General features: G+C 37.1%; 1 protein-coding gene across 1 annotated transcript; it reads left to right on the forward strand.

Annotated features, from left to right (window-relative positions):
- The first annotated feature begins 4459 nt into the window (after positions 1-4459).
- Positions 4460-4957, forward strand: LOC138362160 (carboxypeptidase B-like). The gene has a single exon (XM_069321003.1). The coding sequence runs from the start codon at positions 4460-4462 to the stop codon at positions 4955-4957; it is 498 nt and encodes a 165-aa protein (XP_069177104.1).
- Positions 4958-12948: the final 7991 nt, after the last annotated feature.

Consider the following 12948-nt stretch of genomic DNA (forward strand, 5'->3'; position numbering starts at 1 on the left):
CCTGAATGGTCCCCAGGACAATATATATATATATATATATATATATATATATATATATATATATATATATATATATATATATATATATATATATATATATATATATATATATATATATATATATATATATATATATATATATATATATATATATATTGAGCCACCACTTGAGCTCAAGTGGTGGCTCAAAAGGGCCACCACTTATGGGCTATTCATGCCCGTGCCACCTTTTGGGTGGCTTAATCATGATGGCATTTTAGGTGGCATCAATCAATTTATTTTCACTTGAGAATGAACCATAGTGGTTCGAAACTTTGTGCAATTTGTATAAATAAGTGTAATACATTCTATAGTAATTAACTATTTTTATTCACCTTGAAATAACGAAAATGAGTTTTTTGAGAACTCCTCTTTCAGCTAATGCTCTGATGCTAGGAAAATAATTAGAGGGATAGAAGCCCTAAACCAGATGATAGTAAATACTGAATCTGCGGCCATATTCAATGAGACATGTTTAAAAGAAAACCTGCTGCGAACGCACTCCTCATTCTCATGGTTCTCCTCAACGCATGGTTCATTCTCAAGTGAAAATAAATTGATTGATTGATGCCACCTATAATGCCATCAAGATTAAGCCACCCAAAAGGTGGCACGGGCATGAATAGCCCATAAGTGGTGGCCCTTTTGAGCCATTATTAGTACCAATAGATGATACTGAAGATCTGTTGAGGTGCGACTGCACCCTGCGTGACTGGAGATGTCTCCCATTTCATAAAAAATAAATTGATTGATGAATTCACTTGAACGTGTCCAACGTAGGATGACTAAGTTAATTCCCCAAATTAGAAATCTTTCATATGAAGAAAGATTAACCAAGCTTAAGTTGCATTCACTGGAAAGGCGAAGAGTTAGGGGTGACATGATAGAAGTTTACAAGTGGATGAATGGACATAACAGGGAGGATATTAATAGGGTATTAAAAATATCAACACAAGACAGAACACGAAACAATGGGTATAAATTGGACAAGTTTAGATTTAGGAAAGACTTGGGTAAATACTGGTTCAGTAACAGGGTTGTTGATTTGTGGAACCAATTGCCGTGTAACGTGGTGGAGGTGGGGTCCCTCGATTGTTTCAAGCATGGGTTGGACATGTATATGAGTGGGATTGGGTGGTTATAAATAGGAGCTGCCTCGTATGGGCCAATAGACCTTCTGTAGTTGCCTTTGTTCTTATTTTCAATGTGGAGGTGGGATCCCTCGATTGTTTCAAGCATGGGTTGGACATGTATATGAGTGGGATTGGGTGGTTATAAATAGGAGCTGCCTCGTATAGGCCTTCTGCAGTTGCCTTGTTCTTATGTTATATCCATTCTATAGTACGGCGACCAAAACTGAACTGAATAATCTAAATGGGGCCCTAACCAGAGCAAGATATTACTGAAGAACAATACCAGGTGTCTTGTTACTAACGCTTCGATTAATAAATCCCAGTGTCCTATTTACCTCATTTCGAACATTCATGCATTGATAATTTGGTTTTAAATTCTTACTAATCGTAACACCCAGATCCCTTTCGCAATCAAACTTCGCAATCTCAACACCGTCTAGCTCGTACTTGTAAATTTATCATCATTACCTAGCCTCAGAACTTTACATTTATCAGCATAAAACTGCATCTGCTAATCTTTTGACCATTTCAAAACCCTATTTAGATAAACTTGAAGTGATAGTGAGTCTTCTTTCCTGTTAATTTCCCTACTTACCGATTTTTGTATATGTATGATCTGATGTTCTTAGATTAGATATATAATATGAACGAGTTTTGTTGAATATAAATAAGAGCGGCCTCGTATGGTGGAATACATTCCTTTTTAAGTTTTTTTCATTATTTTGTTTTTATACATATTGGAAATGAGCATACAAAGATATTAAAACATCAGTACCAACTGAAACAAGAAACAATGGATATAAATTGGGAAAGATAGACACAGGAAAATCACTACGAAAATACTGGTTTTGAAATAGTGTGTTTAATCTACTAAAGACATAACTATTAACGTAATAGATGTTGATTCATGTATAATTCAAATTCATATATAAAACACTGCAGCGATCCAATATCCGGTATGATAATTTTTTCCTGAAATCTACTATCACATTTCTAAACCACTATTTACCCAGGTATTTTCTAAATCAAACTTTATCCAATTTACTAACTGCTCTTATATTTACAGCTTTTTTATATTCCTTTTGTTATACCCCTCTCAGTAAATTGAATACTTTAATCATGTTACCCGTTACTCTAGCGGGACCAATTACACCTGTCCCTACAATCTCACCTTTACCGGCCAATATAAGCTGCGACTGGAAGCATAATCTCGCATCTTGTGCTTCTGTGTCTTAGTGTCACCAAGGATTAAAGGTTTAAGTACTTGTGTCTCCGCAGTGCTTGTTGTATTCCAAGATGCTGCCTGTTTTGCCTGTGTTTTGCCTGTGTTTGGCTACGCTCGTCCAGGGCGATGCAAGCATTCAGGTGAGTTTCTTTCATTATTTATCTCGTGGTAATTACTTCGTGATTTACGCCATTAATAGTGTCTATTGGTTTTGAATTTTAAGTGTCATTCTTTCAACAACGTAAGGCATTATTTATGCGAAACAATTTTAAATGCATACTGAAGTTTACTTTTCTTTTACGAGAGTAGTGGGCATCCATCAGTCTCAGCAGACATATATTTCCATGTAAATTGATTAATCTTTCTTTTATATGAAAACCTTTGGGATTTGTCTAACATCAGTTAGATTTGTATCTAACAGTATATAGGTACCCGTGAAGTCGGGAACTGTGGTGGGTTGTGGCACACAATACCACAAAAATGTAGAGGTTTCATCTAACATGTTGTTTGTGGACAGATGTGGAGTGTTGACGTGTTAAAAAATAACGATGTGATCCGGGAACTAGAAAACGGCGGTTACTTCGATATTTGGGGCGACAATACAACCCACGCCCAGGTAAGTGAACTGTTTGCTGTCAGACAACTTTCTTGCATGAATTGTGTATATACTTGGCCGAAACGTTGTCGTTGCTTCATTTTCATGTGTGTGGTTTTGTAATTTATAGTATATTGGAGGGCCACTCATAATCATGCGTCATCTTTGTAGATTCTGGTAAGCTCGACCTGTAGGAGTACGTTGGTACAGCAGGTGCTGGAGTCCTCAGAGATGAGGTACTGGGTGGAGGTGGAGGATGTGATGAGTCTGGTGCAGCAGGAGCGGATTTTTATGGAGACAACCAAAAACAACAGAGGTAAATACATGCTCGCTCAAATACCCAATTTGCATATGATTGAGAATATAAATAAATTTGATTGATTTAGTAGAATTTACACTGTCCATATATTTCACGTATATGTAAGATGTTTGCTAAGAAACTGTGGAAATCCTCTTTCTTATTGTCATAAATTTAAACAAAACTAGAACAATAGATTTTAATACCTCATACTATATGTTGTTAATGATATATTGCATAAGGTTTACAGTTTTTTATATTATAACCCAACGAATCCCACAGAACATCCGATGGATTGGAACGTCTACCACAATACGGCAGACGTCGAGAAGTTCATAAACTGGGTGAAGGAAATGGGAGGCTGCTTCGTGCAGGTGCTAACGGCAGCCACCACGGAGGAGGGGCGCCAAGTCCTGGTGATTAAAGTCACAGATCCATTCTCCGATGAACCCAAGACAAAGATCTGGATCGAAGCTGGTAAGAGAGAGGAGCTTGTTCGTCCTGAATAGCCAATAGAGTTAGCAATTAGAGTTTAGAGTTATTGCGTATATAACAATTATAAGTAAGATAATAGAGTTAATAATGATAAGTGACAATATAAAATAATAGCTAATTATTTCCCAATCTCTATCCCGTTGTTCCAGGTATCCATGCTCGTGAATGGATCTCTCCTGCCGTCTCTCTGTATATCCTGAACCTTCTGATTACAGACGATTCTTGGCGAGACCTGCTGAAGAGGACGGAGTGGTACATCGTGCCTGTCGTCAACCCGGACGGCTATCATTACTCCTTCACCTCCGAGAGTGCCAGGTCAGTCAACAGTGTACACGATATGCAACACCGTGCAGTGTTCATGCCACACAACCTCGCACAGTGAAGACAGAAGACACAGTGCAGAAGTATTGTAAAACTGCAGGGGTCATAAAGACCCCTGCAGTTTTACAATACACTCTGCACATTATTGCCCAGAAGCGTGTGTATCCCAAGTCGTGACTAGTAATGAGATAATACATATAGCAGTTTATTATGGGAAATAATACCAACCTTTTAGTTTTTAAAAAAAAATTCATTGTCATGATTCTAACATTATTGTTTACTCTAGGCTGTGGAGAAAGAATCGCCAGACCCACCTTGATAGAGGGTGCAAAGGAGTGAGCCTGATCCGTGACATGGACTTGGAATGGAGCTTCAGCACTCCATTCGACCCTTGTAGTGAGACTTACAAAGGCGTCACACCCTTCACTGAACCAGAAACCCGAGGTCTCCAAGCAATCATGGAAACAGTGGGTGGCATTGACCTGTTCATAGCTTTCCGAGGCTATGGCCAGTCTATCGTTTATCCTGTGTTGCGGAATGACATTCCTCCAGCAAACATCCATGAACACGAAGTTCTGGCTATGGTATTTGTTCATGCCGTGAGCTATACGTCTCGTGGACATATCAATTATGAGATAGGCCAATCAGGACCACTGTACGGTCTAACCTCTGAAGACTTGGCACCCGAGGCACAGAATAGGTTCATATATACCATTGATCTCCCTTATAAAGGGAGATATGGACTTCTTCATTCAGAGAGTAATATTAGCAGCACTCTGATGGAGACCACTGCCGGTATCATGTGCATGGTCCGTCATATTACTAACACGGGTCACTGTACCAATCCTTAGTAGCAGCCATATGTATAGTTGGTACATATGGCATATGGTTGGTACTAAGGCAGGAGTTACTCCTGGAATCAACATTATTTATGTAAGTAATTCCTAAATCTGAATTTTAAATCCTAAAATAAAACAATAAAAAATCTACCTGTTTTTATTTAAACTGCTATTAGACAAGTCTAACAAATAAATTTACAACAGTAGGCAGGTATTTAGCTAATGTAACAACCGGTCTTTTTATATAATGATGTTCCACTTGATGTTGTAGTTATTTACATGAATATATGTTTAGTATTTATGTACTTGACTTTATAATAGTGTATCAAAATTTGTTTGAAGCTCAAGTTATCTTTTCTTTAGCCACTGCACATAAGTAGAAGTGTACCTTTACAATAAAGTATATGGAAAGTTTCAAATTTTCCATTTCAATATTTGCTTTCTCAAACCAACAGTAACTATTCTTCATTTAAAAAGAATCGAATTCCCTCACTTCCATTCTGTGGCTTAAGGGAAAAGATGAGGGCCATTTCTGGCATATTGCTATTCAGTGCCGGAATCGTGGATTGAACCATTTTGCGAAAAAGAAGATATATCACTTTATTTATTTATTTATTAAATTTTGCATATACAAGAATGTACATAAGGAATGTGAGGATACAAATATGGTAATTACAGTCTTGTAAAGCAACTAGCACGCGCAGCGTTTCTGGCGTTCCTTTCTTCCAGCAATTGCCCAATTAGCCTAACGTCTATTTTTGGAAAATTGCTTGAATCGACAATTGCAAAAGCCATTCCTCTGCATCTTGAAAAAAGAATAATTAATGACTCACAACGTGGTTTTGCTAACGGCCGTTTGTAACAAATATGCTATCTTCTATTTTATCATAATTCAGTCAGGTATATTAACAATATAATTAGGGTATATTTCACACAAACAGTAGGAGTCTAAGAAGCAAAATGAAGGAGGTGTTACCACTACTGGCAGCTGCTCTTCGCGCACGCATTTAAAAAAAAATTCGTAAGAAATCCATTTCTTAACATATAGGGATGAATTTTTTACGACGCTGATGCCAAATAACGGGAAATTTTTTTTACTATATTTAATATTTGGAAAAGTCTCCACATGCACCTTAAAAAACAGAGATAACGGGGGAAAAAAAAATTACGAAGTTCCCATAGCAGGGCAAGCAAAGACAAATCCTAAAGTTTTTTTCAGTTAATTCGAACAAAGATTAGTGAGAGGATAGGTCCATTAAAAGTTAACATTGGTCAGATAACAGATAATGACAAAGCGATGAGTAGTATTTTTAATATATATTTTATCTCTGTATTTACTAAAGAGGAACTTAAAACTATGCCTTCAGCCAAACAAGTCTATGTGTGTTGGGACGAGGATAGGTTGACTAGTTTAGCTGTTACCATTGAGGATGTTATTGAGGAAATAGGGAACTCAAACCAAACAAATCCCCAGTGACGGACGAAGAACTTTTAATGGACCTATTCAGGGTGTTTAAAAAATGCAAAAGGGAGCTTTTCGAGCCAGTCTACCATATTTAATAAATCATTTGTCAGACAGAGTGCCGGAGTCATGGAAGGTTGCTAAAGAGGTGACATTTTTTTTTTAAGAAAAGAGATTGATCACTTGCGTAAAACTATCGGCCAATTAGCCTAACGTCTATTGTAGGAAAATTACTAGAATTGATATGCAAATACCATTCGTCTTCATGTAGAAAATATAAATTAATAAATGATTCACAACATGGTTTAACATATGGCCATTCATGTTTAAAAAAAATTTCATCATTTTATTCAAGCTAAGTTAAGGCAGTTGTGAAGTGCGTACCTTGCCTTTAGCAAAGACTCTGATACAGTGCCACATGAAAGACTGATTAAAAAGATAGAGTCTCACGGTATTAAGAGTGCTTTATAAACATGGATTAGGGTATAGCTATAACTAAAGAAATAGAGTGGTAGTGTAAATGGTGTTAATTCAAAATGGAAAAAAGATGTAAGTGTAACTGGAGTGCCCCAGGCTCTGTCCTGGGACCACTGTCATTTAGCACACACACACTATATATATAAATATATATATATATATATATATATATATATATATATATATATATATATATATATATATATATATATATATATATATATATATATATATATATATATATATATATATATATATATATATATATGCGAACAAGCCTGAATGGTCCCCCGGACAATATATATATATATATATATATATATATATATATATATATATATATATATATATATATATATATATATATATATATATATATATATATATATATATATTGAGCCACCACTTGAGCTCAAGTGGTGGCTCAAAAGGGCCACCACTTATGGGCTATTCATGCCCGTGCCACCTTTTGGGTGGCTTAATCATGATGGCATTTTAGGTGGCATCAATCAATTTATTTTCACTTGAGAATGAACCATAGTGGTTCGAAACTTTGTGCAATTTGTATAAATAAGTGTAATACATTCTATAGTAATTAACTATTTTTATTCACCTTGAAATAACGAAAATGAGTTTTTTGAGAACTCCTCTTTCAGCTATGCTCTGATGCTAGGAAAATAATTAGAGGGATAGAAGCCCTAAACCAGATGATAGTAAATACTGAATCTGCGGCCATATTCAATGAGACATGTTTAAAAGAAAACCTGCTGCGAACGCACTCCTCATTCTCATGGTTCTCCTCAACGCATGGTTCATTCTCAAGTGAAAATAAATTGATTGATTGATGCCACCTATAATGCCATCAAGATTAAGCCACCCAAAAGGTGGCACGGGCATGAATAGCCCATAAGTGTGTAACCAATGCAACTCTGCCTCGTGTGGACCACGTGACCAGGACAAGTATACACATAAAACACATGGAAACAATAAAATGCAAATTAATAACAAATTTAATTTATTAAAAGAAAACTAAAACAAAATCTAAATATGTTCACTCCCTATTACTTTAACACTCCCTACTTGACCTGAGTGGCAAATGAGAAGACTATTTCTATAATTAACAATAGCAACTATACCTTGGGCGACCAGCTAGATGTCGTGGCTGGTCTAGGGGAGAGGTAAGATGTTTGACCTCTCCTAGCTGCTTCCGTGACCACACTGCCCTCCTCCTTGTCTGGTCTACCCCAGACAGAGTATTGTATCCTTCCGCCTAGTCAGTCAAAGTCCTACCCCGTTACTAGCAAGGTTTAAGTTATAACAATTAACCTCTGTTGTACTTAATTGATCCAGACTGGTTGAATTATTTTACTGAATTAGATTACACAAACATCTAACGGCAAAGCTGTTCCCGATCACAAAAATGGTTATTAAAACTTTGAGAAATATTAGACATGTCAACCCTGCTGACCTATGACCGCCGGTCACTCCGCCTCAAAAGTTAGATCTGATTCGTGACGTCACTGATGGTGACTTAAACTCAATAATTAGAATACTCTTGATATTGTATCCAGTACTATTATACAATACAATTTTAATGCAAAATGAATAAAGGCTAATTTTCTCTAAATTGCTGAATACTATAGGATGGTTCATTATACGCAGCTATGAACAAAGCGTTGGTTATTTCCACCGCGAATTCCCCTGGGGGTCAGGTCACCATGCGGCTCAGCTTCCCATTCTCTTTTGTCGATAAACCACTCTGGATAATTCTTACAACAGCCTAGTTTGTTACAACCCCCCCGCACAAGCACTTAGTAAACCTTGTTAATTTGTTAAAATTCACGAGGTTTAGTATCCAAACCCACAATTCAACTCATGCCACAAACAAAAGCTAACCTAACTAATAAAATTTGACAAATAATAGTCCAACATCATAATGAACATGTTCATATTTCATAAATTTCTCAGCTGTCAACTGACAGCAATCCTCTAATATCAGGAAACATACATCCTATCCTTACTGACATAGCTAAATAACATGTCCCTACTCTACCATCAAAGACTAGCTATTAAACTCTCTTGGCTCTTCACTAGCCAAGTCCATGTGTCCTCTAGAGCCGGCCACACCGTGCTCAAACAAACATTAAAGTTATATCATCAGACTGAACTTTGTCATCCGGGAGCGTACTACGGAACTATCAGGTACACATCCGTGTACTAACCACTCCCCATCAATGTCAACCTTGACATGTTAAGGAACACACCTAATGTTTATTACATCTATCTAAAAATATTTGAGCCATTATTAGTACCAATAGATGATACTGAAGATCTGTTGAGGTGCGACTGCACCCTGCGTGACTGGAGATGTCTCCCATTTCATAAAAAATAAATTGATTGATGAATTCACTTGAACGTGTCCAACGTAGGATGACTAAGTTAATTCCCCAAATTAGAAATCTTTCATATGAAGAAAGATTAACCAAGCTTAAGTTGCATTCACTGGAAAGGCGAAGAGTTAGGGGTGACATGATAGAAGTTTACAAGTGGATGAATGGACATAACAGGGAGGATATTAATAGGGTATTAAAAATATCAACACAAGACAGAACACGAAACAATGGGTATAAATTGGACAAGTTTAGATTTAGGAAAGACTTGGGTAAATACTGGTTCAGTAACAGGGTTGTTGATTTGTGGAACCAATTGCCGTGTAACGTGGTGGAGGTGGGGTCCCTCGATTGTTTCAAGCATGGGTTGGACATGTATATGAGTGGGATTGGGTGGTTATAAATAGGAGCTGCCTCGTATGGGCCAATAGACCTTCTGTAGTTGCCTTTGTTCTTATTTTCAATGTGGAGGTGGGATCCCTCGATTGTTTCAAGCATGGGTTGGACATGTATATGAGTGGGATTGGGTGGTTATAAATAGGAGCTGCCTCGTATAGGCCTTCTGCAGTTGCCTTGTTCTTATGTTATATCCATTCTATAGTACGGCGACCAAAACTGAACTGAATAATCTAAATGGGGCCCTAACCAGAGCAAGATATTACTGAAGAACAATACCAGGTGTCTTGTTACTAACGCTTCGATTAATAAATCCCAGTGTCCTATTTACCTCATTTCGAACATTCATGCATTGATAATTTGGTTTTAAATTCTTACTAATCGTAACACCCAGATCCCTTTCGCAATCAAACTTCGCAATCTCAACACCGTCTAGCTCGTACTTGTAAATTTATCATCATTACCTAGCCTCAGAACTTTACATTTATCAGCATAAAACTGCATCTGCTAATCTTTTGACCATTTCAAAACCCTATTTAGATAAACTTGAAGTGATAGTGAGTCTTCTTTCCTGTTAATTTCCCTACTTACCGATTTTTGTATATGTATGATCTGATGTTCTTAGATTAGATATATAATATGAACGAGTTTTGTTGAATATAAATAAGAGCGGCCTCGTATGGTGGAATACATTCCTTTTTAAGTTTTTTTCATTATTTTGTTTTTATACATATTGGAAATGAGCATACAAAGATATTAAAACATCAGTACCAACTGAAACAAGAAACAATGGATATAAATTGGGAAAGATAGACACAGGAAAATCACTCGAAAATACTGGTTTTGAAATAGTGTGTTTAATCTACTAAAGACCTAACTATTAACGTAATAGATGTTGATTCATGTATAATTCAAATTCATATATAAAACACTGCAGCGATCCAATATCCGGTATGATAATTTTTTCCTGAAATCTACTATCACATTTCTAAACCACTATTTACCCAGGTATTTTCTAAATCAAACTTTATCCAATTTACTAACTGCTCTTATATTTACAGCTTTTTTATATTCCTTTTGTTATACCCCTCTCAGTAAATTGAATACTTTAATCATGTTACCCGTTACTCTAGCGGGACCAATTACACCTGTCCCTACAATCTCACCTTTACCGGCCAATATAAGCTGCGACTGGAAGCATAATCTCGCATCTTGTGCTTCTGTGTCTTAGTGTCACCAAGGATTAAAGGTTTAAGTACTTGTGTCTCCGCAGTGCTTGTTGTATTCCAAGATGCTGCCTGTTTTGCCTGTGTTTTGCCTGTGTTTGGCTACGCTCGTCCAGGGCGATGCAAGCATTCAGGTGAGTTTCTTTCATTATTTATCTCGTGGTAATTACTTCGTGATTTACGCCATTAATAGTGTCTATTGGTTTTGAATTTTAAGTGTCATTCTTTCAACAACGTAAGGCATTATTTATGCGAAACAATTTTAAATGCATACTGAAGTTTACTTTTCTTTTACGAGAGTAGTGGGCATCCATCAGTCTCAGCAGACATATATTTCCATGTAAATTGATTAATCTTTCTTTTATATGAAAACCTTTGGGATTTGTCTAACATCAGTTAGATTTGTATCTAACAGTATATAGGTACCCGTGAAGTCGGGAACTGTGGTGGGTTGTGGCACACAATACCACAAAAATGTAGAGGTTTTATCTAACATGTTGTTTGTGGACAGATGTGGAGTGTTGACGTGTTAAAAAATAACGATGTGATCCGGGAACTAGAAAACGGCGGTTACTTCGATATTTGGGGCGACAATACAACCCACGCCCAGGTAAGTGAACTGTTTGCTGTCAGACAACTTTCTTGCATGAATTGTGTATATACTTGGCCGAAACGTTGTCGTTGCTTCATTTTCATGTGTGTGGTTTTGTAATTTATAGTATATTGGAGGGCCACTCATAATCATGCGTCATCTTTGTAGATTCTGGTAAGCTCGACCTGTAGGAGTACGTTGGTACAGCAGGTGCTGGAGTCCTCAGAGATGAGGTACTGGGTGGAGGTGGAGGATGTGATGAGTCTGGTGCAGCAGGAGCGGATTTTTATGGAGACAACCAAAAACAACAGAGGTAAATACATGCTCGCTCAAATACCCAATTTGCATATGATTGAGAATATAAATAAATTTGATTGATTTAGTAGAATTTACACTGTCCATATATTTCACGTATATGTAAGATGTTTGCTAAGAAACTGTGGAAATCCTCTTTCTTATTGTCATAAATTTAAACAAAACTAGAACAATAGATTTTAATACCTCATACTATATGTTGTTAATGATATATTGCATAAGGTTTACAGTTTTTTATATTATAACCCAACGAATCCCACAGAACATCCGATGGATTGGAACGTCTACCACAATACGGCAGACGTCGAGAAGTTCATAAACTGGGTGAAGGAAATGGGAGGCTGCTTCGTGCAGGTGCTAACGGCAGCCACCACGGAGGAGGGGCGCCAAGTCCTGGTGATTAAAGTCACAGATCCATTCTCCGATGAACCCAAGACAAAGATCTGGATCGAAGCTGGTAAGAGAGAGGAGCTTGTTCGTCCTGAATAGCCAATAGAGTTAGCAATACAGTGTATATAACATATTGCGTATATAACAATTATAAGTAAGATAATAGAGTTAATAATGATAAGTGACAATATAAAATAATAGCTAATTATTTCCCAATCTCTATCCCGTTGTTCCAGGTATCCATGCTCGTGAATGGATCTCTCCTGCCGTCTCTCTGTATATCCTGAACCTTCTGATTACAGACGATTCTTGGCGAGACCTGCTGAAGAGGACGGAGTGGTACATCGTGCCTGTCGTCAACCCGGACAGCTATCATTACTCCTTCACCTCCGAGAGTGCCAGGTCAGTCAACAGTGTACACGATATGCAACACCGTGCAGTGTTCATGCTACACAACCTCGCACAGTGAAGACAGAAGACACAGTGCAGAAGTATTGTAAAACTGCACTGCAGGGGTCATAAAGACCCCTGCAGTTTTACAATACACTCTGCACATTATTGCCCAGAAGCGTGTGTATCCCAAGTCGTGACTAGTAATGAGATAATACATATAGCAGTTTATTATGGGAAATAATACCAACCTTTTAGTTTTTAAAAAAAAATTCATTGTCATGATTCTAACATTATTGTTTACTCTAGGCTGTGGAGAAAGAATCGCCAGACCCACCTTGATAGAGGGTGCAAAGGAGTGAGCC

This window comes from Procambarus clarkii, unplaced genomic scaffold (genome assembly GCF_040958095.1).
Source record: "Procambarus clarkii isolate CNS0578487 unplaced genomic scaffold, FALCON_Pclarkii_2.0 HiC_scaffold_1367, whole genome shotgun sequence".
Taxonomy (NCBI): Eukaryota; Metazoa; Arthropoda; class Malacostraca; order Decapoda; family Cambaridae; genus Procambarus; species Procambarus clarkii.